General features: G+C 35.7%; 1 protein-coding gene across 1 annotated transcript in view; it reads left to right on the forward strand.

Annotated features, from left to right (window-relative positions):
* Atrnl1 (attractin like 1) overlaps positions 1-27070 on the forward strand; it is a 723769-nt gene that overhangs the window by 511627 nt on the left and 185072 nt on the right. The window contains exon 27 of the mRNA XM_047554248.1: positions 5108-5215. Coding sequence (XP_047410204.1) covers positions 5108-5215 — 108 coding nt within the window. The remainder of the gene's footprint in view (positions 1-5107; positions 5216-27070) is intronic.

Raw genomic sequence — 27070 nt, forward strand, 5'->3', positions numbered from 1 at the left:
ATTCTTTATTCTTCATCTGTGTGGTAGAAAGCTTCATGGTAGTAAGAGCAGGTTTGGGTTGGAGTCCTTCTGGGCTATTGCTGAAGTTTATTTTGCAAATTAGTACAAATATTGCAAAAATACCAATTGGCAAAGATATTTTTAAAATCATTGGAAGTGAATATTTTCAGTAAACTCAGTAAGCACCCATCAGGAAGCTACTTGAAATTTTTCATTTTTAAGTAAACAGTAGTATTTCAAGAGTAAGCACATCTCCAGTCATTCAAAGATTGTGGAGACCTAGAAAAAAGTTAGAGTAACCTGAATAAAGACAGTTTGCCAGGACACTCCCATAAAGGGCTAATGCCACTTGCCAGGAAAACCAACTCCAGACCAGAAGACTGAAAGCAAAAGATTCCCAAGATTCTGAACAAGAGTTTGAGCCTCATGCCTTGCAGATCCAGTTATGTAAAATGATAGAATCATGCATTCTCCTACTCTGATGGTTCTGAAAAGTACCAACATTTCTCTTTATTTCTTTATGCCATTGTAACACCAAAGGAACAATCTACTGTTTATTGCTCTGTTAAATGTGTTTGTGTTGATAACAGAAACATCCTTTTTATGAAGTTTGTTGTTAAATCACTGATTCAAGCTCTTGGTTTTTTTCAGCATATAAACTCAGGACTATAGAAAAATCATTTTAATTTCTCCTTTTATACCTTTCCCAAATTTTAGGACTATATTGCTCTTAGATACACTAATGCATCGTGGTGATTTTATGGCAGCTTTTCCCATAATCCTTGATTGCAGTCAGATAGGTGAGGAACAATATGTGCCTGAGTTGATTTGAAATACAGGTCCACAAAACTGCCTTATTTTTAAAAAATGCCAACGTACTTTGGAAGATAAGACATAAAGTCCAAATATCAAAGGATGCATCCTAGTTTTTAAAGTTTGCTCATTATTAATATCAATTTTATAACTTGCCTTTACCTATTTTAATATGATGCAAAATGTTATGCTTTAATTTATTCATGCATTCATTGTTCATTCCTATTGAATATCCACTAAGTGCTGTAGGGGATAAGAAACTGCTAAAAGTGACTTTGGCCATAAAGAAGATTCCAGAAAAAAATGGATATATAAAGAAGCAGTGTCATACTAATATAGAGAAAGTTGGTAGCAGAGGTGGAACAGAAGAGCATCTGGAGGTGATGGAGGAGGATGTGTGGGAACCTCACCACTCCAGGGAGAGGCAGGAGATGAGAGGAGCTTAGGGACAGGAGCAGCTGTGCTGTGTGCATGTGCATTGGGAGGGTCATTGTTCCACAGTTTATTAGAGACTGTGTGCCTTGTCATAGTGGGAGAGGGTCTAATGTGAACTTGGTTTGAAGTAGAGGTAGGAAGTGGAAGAATCACCTGTATTCATGAATACATTTGATAGGAGAAATTACTATACTTAGTTGTCAAGTAAGTGGATTTTCATATTACTTTTAATTCCATGGTGTGTTCTGTAAGAGATTTTGAATAGTAACAGTTATTTTGGACAACTAATATGATACTAAGATCATCTTTTTAATTTTTAAATTTTCCTCACATCAGTGTTTATGACAGCATGATTATAATCTATTGTATTATGATTAACTTGTTCTCTTGATTTTAGTGTTCTGCTGCATAATTGGCAGTAACAGAATAGTTACAAACAGATACATGTGCTGTTTGGCTTCTTATAGATGTACACATTAGACTTCATTTTTTAAAAAATCACAGAAAGTAAATTAATTTGCGAAATTTCTTAAAGTGCTATATATTTTCTCCTAATTTTCAGGTTGTGTTTTTAATCATTTTTCATCACAAATGGCGCACAGAGCAGTTCCAAATATAAATTCATTTTACAACAATAATGACATTTTCCAACTGTCTCATAAATTTGCAACATTTGGTAAAAGGGAGACTCGTAGAGCAAAATGTGTCACCAGTGCTGAAGAAAATGGGCCTGTGGTAATTAGTGTGCCATCTTCAAAGACAAAATTAGTGCTTGAAATTCAAGGGCATAATTGTACCAGTGAAGAGTCATTGCATGCTCACAATGTGCCCGCCTCTGTGTTGAGGGGTCCAAGTGCGTTCTTTCTGTAGTTCCTAGATCCTAACCTTATGACCTGAAGATGCTAGTTACTCCCCTTTCATAGAGGGAAGGACTGAGTGTTTGAAAAGCCTGAGTAATTTGGTATGGTCCCATAGCAAGTGAGTAGAGATGCTGGGATTCAAAGCAGGTCCCCTTCACTACAGGCATAGTGTAGGTACTATGTAAAGTGAGCCCCACTTTACAGATGAGAAATGAGGCTTCCAGAGGTCTGAATCATTTGGCTATGCTCAGCTATGCTCACTTGTCAGAAGGCAAGTGGAGACACTTGTCTTCAAAGGCAGGCCCTTCGGATGCCATAGTCTATGTCCGTGTTTATGCTGAGATTGACAAATTTAAATTGTAAGCATATTGTTGGCATTTCCTTTTGTTCTGCAAAATGCAGGAAGTAATGCATTCAGTTGTTAATTGAATAGAAGGAGGACAATTGTTAGGATAAGGTCTGGAACCAGAAATTGGTAGCAAAGATAATTGCAATTTCTTCTATTTTATTATTTTAGAGTCACCACAGCAAAGCGAGAGTGTTTCAGGAGAAAACCATTCACCCTTCCTAAGGTTCATAGGAAGAGCATTTGCCTTAGTTCCTCAAAGTCGGAAACTCAGCTGTGTCAGCAAAGCCCCAGACTAATCTGCTAAGTAGCCCAGATGAAATTTGTATGTACCCTTAACTGATGCCCTCCCTTTGTGCCCTAATTATTACTATTGTTATTATCATCATCATTTATCATGTTATATTATGCAAACTATCATGTTAAAGTCTGGAAACTCAAAGCTCAGAGGACAACCTGGAATCATTTTTTTTTTAACTTTTTTTGTAGTCGTAGACAGCCTGCCTTTATTTTATTTGCTTATTTTCGTATGTGGTACTAAGGATGGAAACCAGTACCTCACACCTGGTAGGCAAGTAAGTGCTCTGCCACTGAGCCCAGTCCCAGCCTTAGAATCTTTAAAAATACTTTAGCATTCTACAAATAAAATTATAAAAATTTAGCAGAAGTCTCAATCACTGATTTTTCTTTATTGTGAAGATTAGGGGTTACAATACTATATGATATTCCAGGGAACTCAATCTTTGCTAAAGATAGTGAATTTAGGATGTTGAGCAATTTACATTGTGAGTTGTGATACTGAGTATTCATTGATTGTGTACTCGAGACCTTTTACTTTCAGGTGTACAGAAAAGGCAAGATGAGGAAACAGAAACTTCTCATTTTTTCCTAAAATCACTTAATCATATGAGGTACCTTGTACAAACTGAGGAGAACCAATAAAAATGGAAAAATGTGTTAATATAAGTTTTAGAAATCTGTGTTTGAATGTGAACTAGAGTTTACAGTTTTCTCAGAGCTACTTGTACATGACTCTGGGAAAGGTAAATTGTGTATGTGTGTATGTGTGTTGGGGGAATATGTGTGCATGTTGGTCTGTTTGTAGGGTTCTATCAAAGACCAAGAGAGCCAGTGACTTCGACTCTCAGTATCACTCAGTATGGTGTTTGCATTTTGCATAGACTCTTCAGATCCATTAACCGCTCCTATCGAGAGGTGCAGACCAGAGTCTATTTACTAGTAGCTATAATTTTAATAATATAATTTTAAATTTATATTAAAGGGAATAATTTGGTAATTAAATTTCATTTGCTGTTTACTTCGAACATATTTTTTAGTATGACTTCATTACTTCTGGAAAAAGTGTCATTTAAGAAGTTTCTATTACTCATTAACTATTACTCATTAATGGTTGCATTACTGTAATCCCGTGTTATTATGTGTATGTCTCTATTAAATAATGGATAAGCAAAGTCTTAGATTATATTTGAGATCCTCATTTCATGAACACCGTCACCACTGTGTCACAGGTGTTAAATATGTAAATAATAAACTGCCATCAGGTGTTGCCTTGTGTCCCTTGTCTTCCACAGGGAATCTTATGAATGATGCATCAGAGGGCTGCATCCATTTGCATGCAAAGCCCAGCAGTTAACGTTTTAAGTTAAAGCCAGTGAATCTGTAAAAGTCTCCATAAATAATGAAGCCATTCATTGTGTTCAAGGATTCCGCCTTCTTTAATGATATGATTTTCTTCTCATTTGAAAGAGTATTTAATTGCATCGCTCATCCTCCTTTAATATTTAATAATAATTTTATTAGCTGTATAGAATGAAAGGGGCAAGATTTGCAATATCTAGTACTGGCCATCAATTTTTTCTTATCATGACTTAATGAATTTTATAATTACAAGGAGAGGCATAAATATGAATTAGCTTGGTTGCCGGTTGGGACTTAAAGGTTTATTGGTTTTAGCTTGGGCAAATCCCACAGTAGGCACAAGGAGAAAGAAACAAATATCCAGGGTGCTTTAGAAGCCCTGGCACAAAACTTCTGCAACTTACTAATCATTCCAAATTTAAAATAATGAACTTGGAGGCTTTGAATAAAGTTATAAACACCACCAATAATGATACCTGCTGGTTCCATAGCAATTGACAGGGGATCTTGACATCTTACAAAACTAAGTCTTGTAGGGTATATGTTCCTTTAATCTCTATTCATGCATTTTGACAACTTTTCATTATCATTTCTTAAACATTTGTACTGTTATTTTCTTCGGCTAAGACAAAAGCATAGGTTATTTTGAGTGGGAAAATTTGGCATAAGCCATCATTGTAATAGCATTTTTTATTTAAGTAGCACGTCTCACCCAAGGTTTTCAAAGTGCTTTTGAGTACATTTTATTAGGCTTGTGGGATGGAGGTCAGGGGAAAAGTTATTTGTAGGCACTATACATTTAATGCCTCTATGGAAATATAACCCAGGCCATGGGGAGAAGGTAATTTTCATCTTTATCTCTCTTGATATGGATGTGTGTATGAAATGATTCCTGAATTTTCAGTGCCATTTGTTCAAAAATGAATCCAGATATTGTTGAGTTTAATGTGCTTTCAAGCCTATTTTAAAACAGATCATTTTTAACCCCCTCCAGCAACTGCTTCGAGAACGACAGCAGATGGCCAGCCGTCCCTTTGCTTCTGTTGATGTAGCACTGGAAGTAGGAGCCGAACAAACAGACTTTCTGCGAGGGCCATTAGAGGTAGGAACAGTGGTGCCGAAAGGGGACCACAGCGCTTTGCATATTTATATTGTTTCTCTAATCTGCATCTGCTTGTGAAGCCACACACAGTCTGATTATCTAGAGTTGACAAGATTCAGCTACATATGTTATGCCATTTTCAAGGCACATAGTTTTAATGGTATGACATGAACTGTAACAAAAGCCACTGGAGAATCTATTAGCCTAGGCAAGAGTGACAGACTGCTCACCTGGCAGCCTTTCCCTGACAGATAGGAGCTGAAGGAATTTAAGGTATAGTTATGATGGGAGAAACAAAGCACAGGTACTTAGTCCTTGTAGCATCCAGTGGCCCCTAGCAAAGTTTACTATAAACAGTGGGAGGACACAAGTAGCACTTTAGTTACATGGTTTTGTTTGTAAATGTTGAGAAGTATAAATTGTTTGTGTGTGTGTGTGTGTGTGTGTGTGTGTGTGAAGAATGACTGTGTGATCACTGTCCTTTGTCACAAGTACAAAAATAGACTACAGTGGAACACATCATCATGCACAAGTAAATGTGGTGTCAGAATCCTGAAACAATGCGTGGAATGGTTTCTGAGAGAAATAACCCCATGAGTAAAAAGCTCACAGATTGTGGTTAATGATTAATTGATTAATTGAATAATATTGAAGCATACCAATTCAATTGCACACTTGTTATTTTATTTATATTTTATCTGTATCAGTATTTAAGTAGGAAAATTAAAACACTCTCAAATTGAAATATTTTATCCTCTTATTTGACTAATTATATGTTGATATTTTAAGATTTTGCTTTTCAAGGAAAGCAAGGTATATAAAATTCAGCTCCTCCCAGACCTAATACAAATATAATTGACTCTGTCTATAGCATTTTTGATGATTCTGAAAAAATAAAACTGTTATACCTCATGGATACTATCCAAAAGACCTATACTGGGAGACAATAAAATGTGTTCTGTGTCCGGCTTTGTGTTCTTGATTTTTCACTACTCTAGATCACAGGTTGCTGTAGAAGCTTCAAAGACTAGGAAATTTATATGTTTCTCTTCCATTGCTTGAGGAGAAATTGGAAAAGAGACAGGGTGATTAGATGAAAGTTACGGCAAGTGCTGTCATTTCATCTTGGCTTCTTGTTTCAAATGCTAGTACAAAACCCTTAGCAAATAGAAAACCTGGACTAGTTGAATCCACATTTTCTTCTTTGTTCGTCTGTTTAAAACATTTTCAAACACTGCTAAAGTCAAGTAACAAGGGGGAAATGAATGTCAGTAATGTAGATGTAAGCTAAAGAGGAGAAGGAGTTATCAGACAACCAGGAAACTCACATGGTCTTTGGTGGGGTTTGAGAAATTACTGTTAGGTGCATGTGTGTTCTTAAGCATTACATCTTCTTGTTCTGTGTTTGCCAATTTTTTGTTCCTTATTTATCACTGTGACTTTTTTAACCTTAAATTTTGCTTTGTGGAGTTTAAAAATGTCTACCCCGCCTTCTCTAGTTTATATTTGCCTGGTGGTCCTTCTCTCTCTTATTCACATCTTGTGTCCTGTTTTGCACTTGTCTCTGGGGTAAGAGACAGTTGGCTTTGTATTTTCCCCCTAAATCTGTGAATCTCTTGATTGATGTATACAGTGGCAAAAATTAATGTCTTATCAAGACCTATACTTATTTCAGCTATCCAATTTGTGTGTATGTGTGTGTTGTTACTAGCCCGCCTTCCTTTTGGTTCTTTTCCCAGCTTCTGTTGGATAAATTGACTTTGGTCCACCAAATACTTCATATCACATTTTTGTTTCTCATGGTACCCCTTCCTTGGCACCATCCTCATGGTGGTTATTTTTCCTAGCAAGTCTATCCCTTACAAACACATTCCTCCACTGCCCGTCTCGAACAAGATTACTGTTTAGCATGCTCTTGACTCCCTGTTTCTCCTTCCAGATGTTGATACTACCTGCAAATTTTGATCCTAATATTTTGAATGTGCTTTTTCTTTATTACAGAATATCTAAATAACAATGAATGTTTTTTATTTTTTTATTTCTAGCTGTTTGCTCATGCATTTTTCTCATTTTTCACTAGTAGAACCCTCCAAGAGACTTTTTAGGGAGATATTTTATGTGACATTCTTCCTGAGAGATTAAATGTGTGTGTGTGTGTACACACACCCACACAAACACAATTTTATGTATATAAAACTCTTGGTTCAAAATTTCCTTCTTTAAACTTTAAAAAATATTATTCTGTTATCTCATTTTTAATGTCAAATTGCATGTTCTTTATAAGTAGTTTCCCTTTTATTTTTGGTATCACTCGTAATTTTCTCTTATTCTCAGTTGTTCTTTTTTTTGGGTGGGGGGAGATACCATGGATTGAACTCAGAGGCACTCAACCTTTGAGCCATATCCCCAGTCCTATTTTGTATTTTATTTAGAGGCAGGGTTTCACTGAATTGCTTAGCACCTCACTTTTGCTGAGGCTGACTTTGAACTCGCTATCAAACCTCCTGCCTCAGTCTCCCAAACTGCTGGGAATATAGGCATGTGCCACCATGCCTGGCTCAGTTGTTCTTAAATTTAGCTTCGATATATATTTGAATTTTTCTGTAAGTGTTACAGTATACACATACTTTGATGTTGTTGCCAAGCCAGCTGTTGAGGTGAGTGGAAGTGAATGCTTAGGAGTGGTCCAGCCCTCTGCCTGCATGGCTATGAGAGTCCTCACCCAAGCTGAGCTCTGGAATTACTATCACTACTCTGCAGCCTAAGCTGGGACCAGGCTGGTTCTGCTTCTTGCCCCACTTGCTATCTCGATTCACCCTGGACAATGTGCTCTGTCCCTTTCCTAAGGCAGGCTATCATTCCTTCTAATTATCTTCTTTCTAAGTCTCTCTCCAAGATTCCGTGGAGTTTATCAACTTCCCTATCTCTGGTATGTTATCTCCATGTTTAAAGTCAGTGAGAGGAGGGGACGAGTGGCTTTCTAATTTGCTGTTTTGTTGACTAAAAGACCATTGGTACAAGTACTTTCTGTATCTTAAAACATTACATTAATTTTGGGATTCTTGATATTTTTGTTAATTTTATTAATGCTCAGTTCTCCAAATAACTGGTGCCTGTATTTCTTTTGTACCCCTTCTTTTCAGAAACTTAACTTCAAGAGTCAAAGGAAAAAAACACAAATTACATGTAGATTCTCATTTAGTAAAGCCCTTTTATCTTGTAGTAAGGTTCTAGTTATCAATGTACATCATTTTTAAAAAGCTTTGTTGAAATAAAACCCATGTAGCCTAGTTCCCCCACTTAAAGCATGCAATTTAATGGCTTTTAGTATATACAGAGTTGGGTGACCATCACCAAAATCATCCCTAAAAGAAACCCCATGCCCTGTAGCATCCACCCAGCTTTTCCTTCAGCCCTCCACCCCTCCCCCAGCAGTCCTGGGTGAGCACTAATCTGCTTGTGGTCTTCATAGATTGCCCTCTTTTGGACATTTTGTACCAATAGAGTCAGATAACGGGTGGTCTTTTGTGGTTAACTCTTGCACATAGCACAGAGGCGATGCATTGTGGTGCGGATCTGTGCCTCATTATCTTATTGCAAAATGCCATCCACCCTTCGAGCCTCACCTTCTGCTGACGCTCCATCAGATGATGGACGTTTGGTTGTTTCCACCTGTGGATATTCTAAGCAGTACTACTGTGAACATCTGTGTAGAACTGCTTGTGTGGTCAAATGTTCACATATCTTTGGGGGTGTGTACCTAAAGGTGGAATTACCAGGACACATGACACCTTTGCGTTACTTGTTGAAAAGAGTCTCTGTTGAAAGGTCTGGGGTTCCCTTGTTCAAAATCATTTAACCATAAATATGTGAGTTTGCTTCTGAACTATTCTGTTGATCTATATGTCCATCTTTATGATAGTGTCACACTGTCTTGACTAATATGTCTTCATTGTAAGTTTTAGAATTGGAAGATGCCAGCCATCCAACTCTGTTCTGTTCAAAGATTGTTTAACTCTCCTGGTCCCTTGAAATTTCATGTAAATATTGGGATGAGTTTTTCAATTTCTGTCAAGAAAACTGCCAGTATTTTTGACAGAGATTTTGTTGGATATGTATGTCACTTCGAACATTCACTTTATTAAGGTGGTAGATTTGTTAATTGGGTACCTTTGGGCTTCATGCTCAAAATCCTAAACTTAATATTAGATTTCCTTCTTCTTGGCAAATAATTATGATTTCTGATATTTAAAATTCCCTATGGCCATATATATCCAATGATCTCAAGTTAATTGACAACTTAGAATTTTTCTAATAAATTCAAGATGAAAACATTTTTGTTCAGGAGATATTTTTAGAGCTTAAATTGGTTGTTTACTTCTTCCTATTAAAATTAAACATCAAAGTAAATCTCAGCAGCTAACTGTTAATTCCTTCCTTTGACATCTTTTAGAAAATAATAGAGATAGAAGTAGACTGTTTAAAATTATATTTTATTTCTCCCTTGCTAAGCGTTTTGTAATAATTACTATTTAGAAGTTATTTGGCTGATCTACATACACTTACATACAAATACATACATATGCCCATATATGTTATTTATTTTCCATTATTAAAGAACAGCGAAACTGGTCCCAAATCTCTCATTTGTATATTTGTAACTTAGTATGCTGAGCTTAGTGTGATAATTTAGTATTGATTTGTTCACATAGCAAATTATGAAGCCTGTGCCTATTAATATTATTATTATTATTAGTAGTAGTAGTAGTAGTAGTAGTGGTGGGGTTTGAACTCAGGGTCAGTCACTCCTGAGCTACATCTATAGTCCTTTTATTTTATTTACTTATTTGTTAAATTTTGAGACAGAGTCTTATTGAGTTACTGAGGCTGGCCTCAAACTTGTACTCCTCCTGCCTCAGCCCCCCAAGTTACTGGGTTTACAGGCATGTGTAGCTAGCATAGGCCTATTGTGAAATCACATTTTCATTTTGTTTAAATCTAAAAATTAAGGCAATTCAATGTTGTTCTACTAGACTTTCTTAAATTCAGTGTTTAAACTCAACATAAAGCCATGGATTAGCTGGCTATTACTGTTATGTAAACATTTATAGACTACTCATGATGTGGTAAGTTAAGGGATGGATTTCTTTAAATTAGATTTGACTCTCACGTGTAGCTCTTGAATTTCACTCTATACAGGCAGAGGGGAAACTTAAGGAATAAGAAATGAATTACCTTTTATACATCTTTGGGTGAATGTGCACCATGACACACCAGAATGTCCTATTCTCTGAAGTAGATATGTTCCTAAAAATGTTTTCTAAGGTAATTATATGTTTGTAATGCTTGAGAAGTATAAGACCTTTCAGGTGCAAAATTCTTTGTGAGTAAAAGAAAAATACTTATACTATGAATATGAATAATCACTCTAAATTTTCTGTTGGTAAACCTGAATTGTATTTTCCTATATTATTGTAGTATCAAATTAAAATGCATTATTATACTCTTGATTAATACATTTAGAATGTGAATTTATCCATAAATATAATTTATTTGTTGATTTTAAACTTATTTTAAAAGAATTACTTTTGTAGTAGTCATGTGATCGATAGTATATATTTGTCACTTTTCTCCCAAGCAGTATCATGAGAATTTATAGCAGTTGTTCAGCAGGCTCTTATGGGATGCTTCCCATGGGTCAGGCAACGTCTGGGCACTTGAGAAATGTCAGAGAACATAGCAGAGAACCCTGTCCAGTTGGAGCTCACATTGTAGCCAGAGAAAGGAAATTATTTAATGTTAGGAGGTAGTAAGTGGAAAAAGGATAAAGCAATTGGACATGGTTTGAAGGAGTGGGGAGAGTGGACTGTGTCAAATGGGGTGGTGGTCACTTTGCATTGACTCAGTGAGACACCAGCAAGTCTTGAGAGGAGTGAAGGATTAACTGGGCAGTACATTCTCAGGGAAAGAATGTTGCAGACCAAGGGACTGGCCAGAGCAGGTCCAAAGGTGGGCATGCCTGGCAAGCCCAGGGATCAGCAAAGCCAGGCAGGGCAGGTGTAGGAAGATGATGTCAGGCCCCCGTAGACCACTGTAAAGATGTCAATGTTCACTTCCAAGCGAAGAGGAGAGCCACTTCTGGGGTCTTGAGAGAAGGAGGTAATCTGACTTTGTGTTTTAAATCACTTTGCCTTCTGGATTAATAATAGTTTAATGAGCAGTTCCCTGATAAGTATACAGTGAGATAAGAACAATTTTCTCATTATGGATTACACTAGTAAGGAAGGGAAGCAAGAAAAGGAACCTGGACGGCAGCTTATACCACTGTGGACACCTGGAGCTTTACCCCATGGGGACCCAAGGAGCCAGGGTAAGACGCAGCTCAGACTCTGACACCAGGGGTGCTGGAGTGGGGTACTTATATCCCACCTCCCTGCAGTCACTAGTTGAGCGGTACCCTGCAGGAGGCCAGAGAAAGCCCTCAATTAAGAAATACAGACTTTGGCATTTAGAAGCCAGGGACTGGAAATCATCCTAGAGTTTTCCACTAGGGAAAGAACAGAAGCAGAAACTCCTCAGGAGACTACTGCAGGAATTCAGGCCAGAGGTGATGGTGGCAAGACCAGGGTAACGGCAGTGAAAGCCAAGAAATGGTCAGATTCTGGACCAAAATTGAAGTTTATTATGAGCTTGGTGTCCTCATTTTCAGGATCTATCCAGTGACTTTCTGTTTGTAAGATCCAGGTAGCGAGATAGGAGTGATTTTCTTTCTTTTACTGGCACTGTAATAGCCCTAAAGCTCCTGATGTTCTAGTTGTCTGTTGGTCATTGTAATGGATAATAGCACTGGTCTCACTCAGCACATCCACTCAAGCACAGTATGTGTTGTTCTTAAATAAATAAAAGAAACCATAATAAACTGAGGCAAAAGCTCCTAGTACCCTTAAGTGACTTAGATTGTCTGAGCTTTTTAGATCTGATGTCACACCAAAAGTACTGCATAAAAACAAGTTGTTCACAGGCAGTCAAGTTGAAAGGCTGATAGTGTTGAAAATGTACACCCCCATTCCTCTTTCCTTTTTTCTTCTTTGGAAGGGCAGGGCGATATATGGTAAGGAATTGTCAGCGTTATATAACCTTGTATGAGTCTGTAAGTGTCATTTATAGTTTTCACTAGGATTATATTCATTTTGTGTATTTTTAGTTGTATTATTTTAGTCATTTAGTTTTACTCTACTCCTTCAAATACTGAAAAACTAGAAACTACTTTCAGTGATTTAATCCAACAATTGAAGATTTTTAATTCACTCATTATATGTTATGGAATTATATATATATATATATATATATATATATATATGGCAATCTAGTCTGTTCTACTAAATTCTTGTTACATCTTCATAGGTGGTATATATATGTTATTCTTTTTGCATATCTGTATTATCCTTTCTATAATTATATGTACTAGTTTTTACAAGGAAAAACAAAAGAATAAAATGAAAGTATAAAATGCCCATTCTTTTTTCTTCCCAATTTTTAGCCTCTTATATTGATTTGGTATATATTGAATATTTGGAGTCTTGCCAGATATTCAAGATGAGTGTTTCCAATTACTACTGCTGCATTAGGAGATGAAAACTTTTTGGCATATTGTACGCTCTCTGAATACTCTCTTACATTTTAACTCATGACAATTAATTTATCCACTTTCTAATTTTTGAAAATATAGATGACCTTTGGGATATGTTCTAGAAAATTAGTGTTTAGGTTTTACATCAAGCATGCACTGAAAGAACACTGTAGATAATATAAATTAGAATGTAAATGCCAAGGTAAGAAACTTGACTTTGTTCTTCCCAGGTCACAGGAACAATTGGAATGTTTAAATCAAGTTTAAAATGCTGATTTTTCATTTGAACCTTAACCATTTGAACCTTTGGTCAATCCTATAAGCCAAGCAGATTTCCTTTTTTTCCTTCCTTGCTTTTGAGGAAACTGAGGCTCCAAGAGCTTAAGACCTTCATTAAGGTCACATATTCAGTCAGTAGAGCCAAGTGCTAAAATTTGGAATTCCAGATGCCTCTAGGCCTCCTTTCCTGTACCACTTTTTTATGCACACTGATTTTAATTCAAACAGAAAATATATCTTAGGATCTTATATAGCAATGGAATAATATTTTCTTGTAAAGCTATTTGTAAGCATGAGTTGCTTAAAGTTCATGTAGTCTCTTTGATTCCAGTCATAGATAGTCAATTGTGGATCTTAAGAACTTCCAGTTGGAAGATTATAGAATGACATAGTAGATCAAAAATCCCAGCAGTTGTCAGTGTAATCTAAATTGCCATAAAGAAGTCAGGATGGTTTACTAAACCACAATAAACCCAGCACATGAGTTTTCTATTATTTTTTATATTAGACATTTCTCATAAAATAACTTTTATAGTTATTTCTGTGCTATAAAGTATCAGAGACCTGTAACTTGCTTTAGAAACAAAGTCATTTATACACGTTTATTTGGTCATTATAGTCAAGTAGGCTAATTAATAATTTTAAAGACAGTGTATACAGCATGATTAATTTTGACCAAATTAATAATTTTAATAGTATATCATGGCATACATTTTAACTACTTTTTATCTGAGTTTTCACTCCACGTATTTGTAATGACTTGATTTTCCCCATAGGTAAAGAAAATTATAACTTTGAAGTACTTTCTTTGTTCAGAAACATGTTGGATATATGAAAAGTATTCATGAATTCAATCCCCCCTAGATAGAAATAGTCTAATTTGGAATCTACTTTCCCTGTGGTGGCCTACCACTGCTAATTTTGACATTGCATTGAAATCAACACTCTGCTCATTGAGACACTTCTGCCTATTATTATGTAAGAAACTTCTCCCCCAAGGTGACTGAACACATTGTTCAAGTCTAAGCCAGACACAGTGAAGCAGCTCTCCTGTTAAGAGCATTGCTGACTACCCTTCCAGAACAGCACCAGCTCAGTTCTCTGTCCTCAGCCAGGGCCAGTGACCCTCCAGTTCTTCTTTCCTGGCTGGTCAACTTCACAGCCTGCACAGCTTACTTCATTTTCCTGAGTTTCCTATTGTTCATTGTTACAAATGTCTTGTGATATTTTCAAAATTTTGAAAAGTATTTTATTATCATTTACCACTCATATCTTGATTATATAAATAATATTCTCATTCTAGAAAAAAAATCAATGCAGAAAAATAAAATTAAAGTCTTCCACATTCCAACAAATCACTACCAGAAAGAAAGCTTGTCCTTCCAATAACATTTTCCTTTTGTATACTTTTTAAAAACTGAAAACAGTACATATTGCATTCAGTATTATATTAAAAATATTTTTCACTTCTATGTAATTCAAAAATATCACTTTAATTAGTTTGTAGTATACCATCATTTATGTGCTTTTGATTAAGTAAGTTCTAATTTCACACTATTGTAAGTAAAACTGTAAATACTGTTTTATGTAATCCTTGACCTGAACTTATAAAAGAAAAACTGCTCTGCCAAAGATTATGACCTTCTGTGGATCTTGAGATTTAGTGCTTACTTACTTTGTAGAACTATTCCTATTCATATTATCCTTGGAAAACTGAGAATTCCTATTTGCACGTATCCTTGTCAAAAATGATCACGCATTTTGTAAACAATTTCATTAATTTGATATAGGACATGTTATTTTCTTTTAATTTCATTTCTTATTGTTAGTGAAACTGAAGATTTTTTGTATTGTCTTTAACCATTTGTATTTTTCATTGATGTTCATTGTTCCCCTTTTCCCTTGTTCACTTCTATTTTAATAGTATTTCTTATTTGTTCATCTGTTTTTATTTTTGTTTTGGTACCAGGAATTGAACCCAGGGGCACTTAAACACTGAGCTGCATCCCTAGCCACTTTTATATTTTATTTAGAGACAGGTCTTGCTGAGTTGCTGAGGCTGGGTTTGAACTCACTATCTCCTGCCTCAGCCTTGCTTACCTGAAAATCGTGCTGACTCTGGCCCTTACATTCCATTCTTGCTACAGTATATTGTCCTTCGTTTGTAGTTAATCTAAATTTTCTCTCTAATGGCTTTCAAAATCTCTTGTCTTTGATGTTTTGCAGTTTTACCATGATTTACCTAAGCATAAATTTACTTATGTTTTTATATAGTTTGCTTGTTGCTCACATGCTCCCCTCTCCAGTTTTAGCTGGCTGCCTCAGAGCATTCCATAGTGCTCGCAAACTCAACAACACATTTAAAAAGTATGTGTATGTATATATATATATATATATATATATATATATATATATACACATACATTTTTTTGGGGGGGAAGGGAGAGAGTCCTACTTAAGTAGCTATAGTTTGTCTTCTATAACAACTCCATTTCCTGGACACAGGTCTGAATTTTTGTTCCCCTCCCCGACCTTGGCTTGTTATGTTCATATTCACCATAGAAGGACTCGGGTTTGGGCATCCTCTCAAGGGATGGCAAGCAACTGGTGTGGGGAGGGAGGTCCTCCCTACTTATTGATGAGCTAATGGCCTGGAAACAATCAAGCCACAGATTCCCTACTCACCTTTTGGTACTCCTCAAGGTCCAGGGGCAGGGAGGACTCAGGTCACCAGTTCTGCTTTTTCTTAGCCTCTTTGGGGCCAGAGAGTCCAGGCATACTCTTTTATATACTATGTTATGTACAGTTCTCTCCAGACCAAACCTCTGCAAAATTCCCACCCTGGGCCTTGCTGTTTGTTTCTGTGCACTTATTCAGTCCAAAGGAGGCAACACCAGGCATGAGTTCCCATAGCCAAAACCTCTACAGGACCCAAGCCACATTTGCAGAGTCACCAGAGATTCCAGGAACCATTTTCAGGAGATTTCCAGTTGGTAGTAGAGAGAAAGAAACCATGTTGAAGTTACATCTTCCCACGTTCTTCCCAACACATGGCTTTAAAAGGGAAAGATTTTCTTATTTTAAGAAAATTACTTAGAATAAATCCATTTTTATAAGTATATGGTACTAGAAGTCCTAGCAATTAAACAGGAGACAGAAATTAAAGACATACAACAGGGGAAAAAAGAAAAAGTCAAATTATCCCTGTTTTCAGATTATATGATTCCATATGTTAAAAAACCAAAAGACTCTACTAAAAGCCTATTAGAACTAATAAATGAATTCAGTAAATTTAGATCAACATACAAAAATCAGTAGCTGTTTTATATACTAATAATGAGCTTATTGAGAAACATATGATAAAGGTAATCCACTTATAATACCTACACCAAAGTCTGAATAAACTTAACCAATGAAACAAAAGACTTCTACAATGAAAATTACAAAATACTAATGAAAGAAATTGAAAAGGATACATACCCACACAGAGAAAACCTCCCATGATCATGGATTGAAAAAATTACTATCATTAAAATGTTCATATTACCCAAATTGATTTATAGATTCCATGCAGTCCCCATCAGAAAACCAAAGGCATTCTTCTCAAAAGGAAAAAAATTCCAAAATTCATATGAAAGAATAAAAGATCCAAATAGCCAATGCAATCTTGAGCCAAAAGAACAAAGCTGGAGGCTTCACAATACCTGATTCTAAGACATACAACAAGACAGTAGGAACCAAGACAGGAGAGAAATGGCATCAAAACCAACCCAGAGCCCAGGGGAACAGAATAGAGAACCTAGAAATAGATTCACACATCTACAGTCAACTGATTCTTGAGGAAGGTGCTAAAGCCACGTACTGCGGGTAGAACAGCCTCTTCAATTACTGGTGCTGGGAAAACTGTATATTCACATGCAGAATGATCTGACCTCTGTCTCTCACTTTATACTAAAATCAACTCAAAATAAATAAAGACCTAAATGTAAAACCTCAAAATATTAGAAGAAAACACAAGGGAAATACTTCAAGGCAGCAGAATAGGTAACAGTGTTTTGGATAAGACCCTAAAAGTACAGGCAAAAGCAAAAAGAGACATGGGAATAGGTCAAACTAAGGAGCTTCTGCGCAGCAAAGGAAATGATCGACAAAGTTAAAAGACAACCTACAGAATGGGGAAAGCTTTTTGCAAACCATCTGAGAAAAGAGTGATTCAGAATATATAAGAAGCTCAAAAATCTTCACAGCAACAAAAAAACCAATTAAATGATTAAATGATCTGAATAGATATGTTTAAAAGAAGAATAAAACTTAAGAAACTTAAATGGTCAACAAATTTATGAAAAAGTACTCAACCTCATTGGCCACGGGAAAATGAAAATAAAAACCACAATGGGAGATCATCTCACTCTAGTTAGAATAGCTATTATCAAACAGACAAAAAATAACAAGTGCTGGTGAGAATGTGGAGATAAAAGGAACTTTTATACATTATTGGTGTGAATATAAATTAATGTAACATAAGACAGGCATCATGGAGAACAGTATGGAGATTCCTCAAAAAACTGGAAACAGGTCTACAAGATGATCCAGCTTTTCCTCTTCTGGGTATGCATCCAAAAGAAATAAAATTAAAACGATATTTGCAATCCCACATTCATTGCTTCATTCTTCATTCTATAACTAAGATATGGAATCAACCTTGAAGCCCATCAGCACATGCATGGATAAAGAAAATATAATATGTACAGAATGGAATATTGTTCAGTCATAAAATGACATCCTATCAATTATAGCAAAATGAAAGGAACTGGAGCACAGGGTGTTAAGCAAAACAAGCCAGACACAAGGCATATATGTTCCCTCTCATATGCAAAAGGATAAAAAAAGTATGGGTAAATGTGGAAAAGTGATTTCTAGAGGCTTGATAAAGAGAAAGAGGAATAGAAGGAGATTGAATAACAGGTATCGAAACACAATTAGAAGCAGAGTTGGGTAAGAAAAGTCCACAATAACCTAATGTCTCTCTTATGAATTACTAGAAGAGAAGGCGCTTGGAGAGTGCAAACATAAAGTAATGGTGAGGAGATGGAAGTATCAGGCACCTGACTTCATCATCACATCTTGTATACACGAACCCCACAAATACATACAATTGAAATAATAAGTATTATTATATTACATAAGATATATGTTATACAATAATAAAATTACATAATAAAATTCAGACTGGGGATTTAGCTTAGTGGTAGAGAACTTCTTGCATACATAAGGACTGGGCCAACAAATAATAGTAATCATAATAACAAAAAAAGAATAAGTAGGTAAAATCTTTCAAAAAGTGGCTGTGTAAAGTAAGGCTATAACATAATTTATGGAAAGTTATAAATGTAGTTCAACAGTTCTTGGGGCATTGCTCCAGCTCTGGGTACATAAGATTAAATTTACAACACTGCCCCCTCTCATCACTGCTCTCTGATAAAGTTGCACTCAACAGCATGAGCAGATCATATCTGCTGTAACCAAAATATTCCACCATCTTGGAAATAGAGTAGAGTGAATCTGAGGGCTGTCCAACTCTTTTAATATTCATTCCAACTATGTTAAAAATATGTATTTAATATATGGACATGACTAGTATCAATATCTCAATTAATATTAGTTTTGTCAGAACAATGAAAAACTAGTCATAATATTTTTATGTTCCTTTTTACAACATTTTAGATTGTTTTGAAGCACTTGTTTTGCTTTAGTAGTCATTTTCTGATATTTGTTTAAATATTTTATTAAGGCATTTCCTAAGACAGTTGCTTTTACACTATATTTATTTTTAATATATTTTTGTTTATGTTTCATATAAAATCAGTTACTAATTTAACTTATATTTAGTAAATAATCCCATCAAGTTTATATCCTCAATAGAATGACTGAATATAAGACTTCTATAAAATGCTATTAAATCAAACAGAAATCTTATAAAGTAAAACACAAGATATTGGAAATATAGAGCTAGATATTTTATGTGTAGAAGTTAAGAAACCAACAATGTTACTTCAGCTAAGTAAACATTTTCATGTGTTCTCATACTGTACTTTCTAAGGAAATAAAATAACAAACAGGTCCAAATTTAGGGTATTGAATGTGAAAATTTACCTCAAATCTTAATAAATATTTCTTTTTCAGCAAGTTACAACTCCTTTACTTACCATACCAGACACCTTTGTTCATATTACTACCTTGTAATTTTGTTCATATTTATTATTTGACTCTTTTGGTTCATGAAGGATGGCTCAATTAATCTTAATGACATACAAAATTGGGGCAAGACTAAATGAATGCCACACATATAAATTCCAGGCACAATTTTCAGGAAGTATTTTGATAATTTTTAATTCCTCTCTTATCTCCAACACATCTCAGAAAACAAAAGTAAAACTAGCCCAATTTTGTTTTTCCATATTTCATACTAGAAATTCTACCTTAGATGGAAACACTGTATACTATGAATAATTGGTTCAATATTTACAGCAGTATGTGCAAACGAGTACAGTAGATGGATATGGACGAGACATTGTCTCTCTCTCCAAAGTGTATGAACTTGCAGGAGAAAAAAAATGTAAAAAATAAATAAAATGTAATGTTATTAGTGCTAAAAGGACAATAAACACAAAGAGGGAAAGAATTGAATACTCCATGTATTGCTCAATTTTCATGAAAGATTGTAGATGTTGCTCTTGGCCTTCAAAGATGTCTAAGAGGTCAGTAGATGGAGCCAAGAGCAGGCTGGGATGGGGAGGAGTAAAGAAGAAGCCAAGTCGGGAGCCACGTAAGCCAGTGACTGAGACAACAGCTGTGGTGTTGTCAGGGGGCGGATTAGAGAATGGGGAAGCAGTTGCAAGGGTTAAGGTGGAAAATGTAGGTGTGGATTACGGAAGCAAGTCAATTTTACCGGATGCCAAGTATCACACAAAAGCTTTTGAGCAGAGGAGTTTCACGATTGATTTTAGAAAAATTATATGGGTAACAATTTGTATCAATGGTTGGATTAAAGAATAATTAAGGCAGAAAAAGAAGTTGGGGGACTATTCCCTGAAGTAGTGGTTGTCAAAATGTAAAGGAGCAAATCTCAGTGAAAACTGTGATGACATAGAAGGCACAGAACTTAAATAACAAACTGAATAGGAGGAAGAGTCTGGCACAAAAGGAGGAGTCTGAATTTTGGCAGTTCTTCATCGTTTTTTAGGTCATACACACTTGAGTAAGAAAAAAAAAATCAAAGTTCAATAATGACAAGATGAGGAAGGACAGAATACAGCTTTTGAGAAGTTCCAGGATACTGATAGGAGGGCCTCTTCTGAGTTGCTGGTCACAGGGCCAGAGGCTTGATGGTGAAGGCAAAGGTCGCAAGGCTGACAGTGTGGACAACTGAAGGGTTAGAGTTGAGAGTCATTAGCTACCCATTCCTTATTCTCTCATGTGTCCAACATGTATGTGTGCCTCTACACACCAGCAGGTCTCTGCCACCCTTCCCCTGAACTGTCACGTTACTCTCCTTCCTCACTATTTTCCACTTCCTTGCCGAAGTGATCTTCCCAGGATGCAAATCTACTTACACTGCCCTGCTTGAAACTGGGGGATAGAGAAATTAATATAGAAGCTCAGTCCCCATTCTTATGAATAATTCACTTAGGAGTGAGGAGGGATCCAGAGTTTAGGATATTAAATAGAGTTGTTGATTGATTAGTCTCAATTAGGTAGACCCGTGTTCCAACATTCAGTTTTGCAACTTCTTACCTAACTTGGATCCATTGGAATGTACACACAATGTCTGAGACTTAACAAATAATAAGAGACCAATAAAAATCTTTGTTTAGAGAATATGGTGACTTTAAATAAAAAGACCAAATCTTTTTGAAAAATGTTGTTCAAGAAGTCTGTGGTACTCATGTACCACGCATCGTTATTCTAGGGGCAAGTAAGTATAAGTGAATATAATATTTATAGATAAAAATGGAATATGTAAATATTGAATATTACTAAACCAACATAAGTTTTGGCTTATAGTTTATTATCAGGAGAGTCACTCTTTCAGTGTTTTGAAGTATGTATTATATATGTGGCCTTTTGAATCTCTCTTTGTTGTTGTTACCAAGGATTGAGCCTACAGGGGCTTAACCACTAAGCCACGTCCCCAGCCCTTTCAATTTTTTTATTTTGAGACAGTGTCTCGTCAAGTTACTTAGGGCCTCACTATGTTGCTGAGGCTGGCCTTGAAATCACAATCCTTCTGCCTCAGCCTCCCCAGTCACTGGGATTACAGGAATGTACCACCATTCCCAGCTGACTCTCTTTGAAATGATTCAATGACATCTCTGTGTTTGGGGGAGTTGGGGGCATTTTTAGAAAGTACATTTGCAAAACAGAATAATTTAGCTTATGTAAATTGAATTTCAAGCAGTTCCAGATAACATTTTATTAAAAGTACATTAAATTTTGATGATCCTCTGTATTCAACAACAAAAAGGAATTTAAAAATGTACAATGCACTAAACTAGGCATTCCAGACATCATGGGATGTTTATGACACAGTGGTTTTGAATATCTTTGAATCTGTCTCCCCTCTCAAATTATTCCCTCCTTTCCCTATGCCTTCCTTCTTCTCTTTCTAGCAGTTACCCCATACTTTCTCATGCATTCTAATCAGTGCAGATGATGCTAAACATGAAGTGCCTTGTCATCCCAGAATATTCATCATAGAAAGTTCAATTTTGGTGTAAACAGTAGTAATTATTTTTATAGTTAGGTTAACATATGAGCCCTCTTTCTACTATAATATTTGACTAACAAAATGTTTTACTCCATCTCCCACTGTGCTGAATGCGGTGTGAGTACATGCATACAGAACACTTACATTTACACAGATTCCATCAAGGATTGAAGGAAATGTGCCTGACATGCTTTGATTATTTTCCTATGCTTTCTTGAGTTGTCAAGGTGATATAGTTGTCATATCAATTATTAATTTTTAAGCAGTGTTTCTTCCTCAGATCAGAAAATTACTACATTCTAATTGTAAATGCTTTGGAAAATGCAGAAAACATGTTATAAAAATATAAAAAGTCTCATCCATATTCCACCTGTTCTCCAAATGTGTGCAGTTGCATAGTGATCCCCCTCCTCTAGAGCTAGAGCAGATCTATCACCAGGGAAGATTCTCCTGTGCTTCTCTGCAGTCAAGCCCACCTCTCTGCCCCAAGCCCCTGAAACTACTTATAATTTTTTTTTCTTTTTCAGAAAATAATGTAAATTGAACCATATACTATGTAGCTTTTTGGGTCTTTTTTTTTCACTTAGCATAATATTTTCAGTGAGATCCTTCCATACAATTCCAAGTATCAGTAGTTTATTCTATCGCAGATTTTATTCCAATTTACTTATCCAATCACCAGGTAATGTAAATTTGTATTATTTCCAATCTGGAGCTATTGTAAATAAAGCCATTAATGTTTTCATACTGGTCTTTCTAAGGACGTATGTTTTCATTTCTCTTGAGTAAAAAATGTGTTTATTTCTTGGTCATATGGTAAAAGTATGTTTAACTTTAGTAATATTCCAAAGTCGATATGCCATTCTGTATTCCTATTTGCAACACATTAGAATTCCAATGACTTCACATCCTCACCAGCACTAGGTATTGTTTATGTTATTTTATTTGCCATTCTCATGGGTACACAGTGGTATCTATCTCATTGTTGTATTTAGTTTTGAGGAGACCTTGATTACGTTCCAACATAGGTGGGACCTGGCTACCCATTTATAGGTATATATATCTTCAAACATTAATTTTTCAACAGACATATGTGCATATGTCTATAAACTGAGGGATGTTCTAAAAGTAAAAGTAGATGAACTAGTCAGTTTTATGTTACTACAACAAAATGCCTAAGTCTGTTAACTTATAAAGAGAAGAGGTTTATTTTGCATGCTATTTTAGAGGTTTAAAGTCCACAACTGAGCTGACCCCACTGGCTTAGACTTTGATGAGGGCAGCAGATGGCTGCATATTTTGGCAGGATCATGTGAGAGAGCAAGCAGTCACATCTGGAACAGGAACAGAAAGAAAAGAGAGTGGGAAGAACCAAGCTTGCTCCTTTTATAAAAATAGTCTTGTAAGAACTCAAGAAGTCACACAAAAATTACCAGGAATTCCTAGGTAAACTACCTTTCAAGAGCATGTGCCCACCCCCCAGTGACCTAAAAATCTCCCACTAGGCCCCACCCCCCAATGACTCCACCATTTCCCAAGAGGACAAAGCCTTCATCATGTGGACCTTTAGAGGACTCAACACCTAAAACATAGCAGTAGGGGTCAGGAGACCTCTTAAATGTACTTCTAAAACAATAATCCAAAACTATGCCTTTGGAAAAAAACTTCATAAAGTAAAAATTTGTGCTTTTCCAACTTCCTATGAGGCCCTTTCAGTGAAATAATACCATTAAATAATAAATGAAATATTAACATCAAAGATTAATTTTTAACTTAGAATAAGAAAATTTAAGCATACATAGGAATGGAGAAATGAATCATGTCACTCAGCTTCTACAGCTGACTCATGCCAATCTAGTTTCCTCTCCTGCAACCCCACCAGTGATTATTCTGAAGCAAATCCAAGGCATCAGAAGATTCAATTTTAATCAAATCTCAGAGTTCTTGATTTATCATATTAGTATTGAAAATAATTATTTTAAAATGTTTAAGTTTAAAGAATTAATTTCTAGTATTAATCTCTAAGATTCAGTAGTTGCTTGGTTTGACCTATATTTACATATGAAGAACTTTCTAGGTGCATTTTTTTCCAGGTATTTACTCAGTATGCTATGGGAAACCACAACACCTGAATGGAAATAAAAGCTCATTAACTGAGATTGTTTTACTTAGCATACTGTGTATATAGCTTCTTTAATAGCATTGTATAGACATTAAATTATAAGAACTGCAGGTTTTGCTTAATGGAAGTTGCCACTTAAGCTAACAATATAGGCCATTTGATTTTTTATTTACTATATTATATATTTTTTAAATTACACATTGACTATAATCCTAGGAGTACTTTCTTAATTCTTTTTACAATATTGATCTAATTTTTCTCACTGGGAAGCTCAACTGAAGTGTATAACTGGTTTTAATTAAGAATAAAAAAAGAAACTACATCATTAGGAATTCTGATTTTTTGCTTCTCTAACAAAAAAAGACCATGAGCAATATGAGATTAGTAAGATGTGAGAAATGATAACCATGTTAGGGGTTGTCTATAACAAACTACAGTAATTGGGGAAGTAACCTTGACACATTTCAGTTCAAATATGAGTATCTGTAGTTTATTATATTCCAGACAGTATTCATTACCAAAGATGTAGGGCCAAATTAACTTTAATGTTGCACTCTTCGCAAGACATTCCATAGCTAGCAATAACATTAAGATAATGCCGTTAAAATAAGAATTTCAATTATAAGGCAGATGAGACTGTGAAAAACATGACAGCCTTAATGAGCAGTAGGAGTTGGTCTTCACTTTGATAAGGAGCACAGTTATCGGAGACAGAAAGGAAACAAAACACAGCCAGCAGTCTTCTCCTGTTGGGTCAGGTCACCACTACTGATAACAGCTTTGGGTTCAAATTCATTTCTGTTCATTTTCCCGGACTGGTATTAGGATGATGGTCCTGTTATCTTCCATTTGCAGCTAGAACACCTTCAATTGTGGTAGTGCTTCATTCTTCCAAATAGCTGAAAGCATGTTTTCATATTTGCTCTCATCACATCTTTGTAAAGAAAGAACGGGAATCAAGGTGTTGGCTCCATCTTACTGTTGGAAAAACAGAGTCAGTGTTTCAGTGGTGACACAGGGAATAGATTATTTGAAGGATCACCACATGCTTCTTCAGAGTACTGATTTTAACAAAGATGAAATATCATGAATGACACAAGTATTTTATCATTCTTTGTCATCCTTTGTTTTTGACTTTAGAGTAGTAGCAAGATAGGAACTAATGAAGATCACAGGAGGGATTAATAAGATCAGAGGAGGAAAAGGCTGTCATCAAGAGCTGTCTTAGTCCATTCTGGCTGCTGCAACAAAAAATACCATAAGGAGGGGCCTTATAAACACCATAAGTTTAATTCTCACATTCTGGATCCTGGGAAGTTCAACATCAAGGCTCTGATGATTCATGTCTGGTGAGGGCCTCCTCAGGTTCATAGAGGACGCTTTCTATTGGGTCCTCACATGGAGGGAGGGGCAAACAAATTCCCTTGGGTCTCTTCTAAAAGCACTAATCTCATTCATGAGGAAGGACTCTGCCATCATTACTAATCACCTCCCCAAACCCCACCTCTTAATAGCAACCCACTGGGATTAGGATTGGGGGACATACAAACATTCAGGCCATAGCGAGAGCTCTGGTTCTTTGTAGCCTCTAAGCATGAGGCCACCGTGCAGTGGCTACCCCCAGGTCTTGTTGGTAAAGCCCATGCATCCTGCACAGTGTAGAATTCACACTGCTTTCTGGGAATGACTTCACAGAGTGAGCTACCTCTAGGCATCCAGCGCTTACACACCTGACCTGCCCCAGAGCTTTAAGTTCACCTCAGACAGTTAAGGAAGACTAAGAGCCCTCCTGTCCATCAGATCTGTAATTCACTGGATTGGAGGAAGTGATTAGCTGCATCTCTTTTGCCTCTCTGCCATAAATTATCAGGGATTGTAGTTGCTTCTTCAGTTTGGATTTTCCCATTCAACTTTCAAATGGAGATTTTCCTCATTCTGGCTATTTTTTAGGGTCTAGAACTCTTTTCTGCATGAATAAAAGCCCTAAAGACTATTGTGGTTTTAATTAACCCTATATATCACTATTTGTTCACCACTTACATAATTAATATAAACATTTTCCCTCAATTTCTCTATAAATACATTTCTCATAAAGCATTTTCATCCATATTGCTTGCTCTCGAGCGTGACCAATTTTCATAGTCTTTACTACAATATGCTGTATAATACCCATGATGTTTGTGCTGTCTACTCTCATATTTACTTAATCTATCATCAAAGGGAGCATGGCTGGTGCCTTTAAGTGAACTAATCGATTATGCAGCATTATGTTTAGCTTCCACAAGCAGCAATTTTCTTTTCTCCCTTAGGAACCTTAATTCTGGAAATGAGCATTCCACTAGATTCAGAATGTTCATTTATAAAATACAAGTGTATTTTTGCTTACATAATATATATTTAAATGATAGATCCATAGAGTAACAATAAAATGTATAAGACTTTTCATTAGAGTCTATGATGGTTTTAAATATAATCATAATTAAATTGATTTAAATTGCAAATATTATAGTAAATCTTTCTAGATGAGCCACAGAGCTCAAATGCAAAACTGATGTTCTTAAATGAGCTAGTTAATATATTGTCTAACAAACTAAGACATAATACTCTATTGTCAGAGTAATTTTTTAAAACAGATCATCAATGCTTTAAATGTAAAAACATAGTGGATTTTAATAATCTTGTTAAAATAATTTCATATGTTTTATTCCTGTTTTGTTTTCTCTCCTTTTATCACTAGAAACAATAAACCAGCAATTTCAAAATGACAACTCGCTAATCCTCAGGAGTTTTCTTTTTTCCTGTGCGTTCTTTTTGTCCTGTTAGTTTTACTTAGAAACACTGTATTGCCATTTCTTAGACTTTTGTATGGAGCTAGTATGTGAACACATAGATTTATAGTCTTCATAATCTATTGGTGAGAAAATAAGTGGAGGAATGGGTAGAAGACACATACAGCAAGGATACTGAACAAAAACCTCATGCTGTGTTTTTTAGAATCCATTATGTTCTTCAGACTTTTAATTAATGTTATTGCCCTCAGAATAATGTTTAAAAGTG

This window comes from Sciurus carolinensis, chromosome 5 (assembly GCF_902686445.1).
Source record: "Sciurus carolinensis chromosome 5, mSciCar1.2, whole genome shotgun sequence".
NCBI lineage: Eukaryota > Metazoa > Chordata > Mammalia > Rodentia > Sciuridae > Sciurus > Sciurus carolinensis.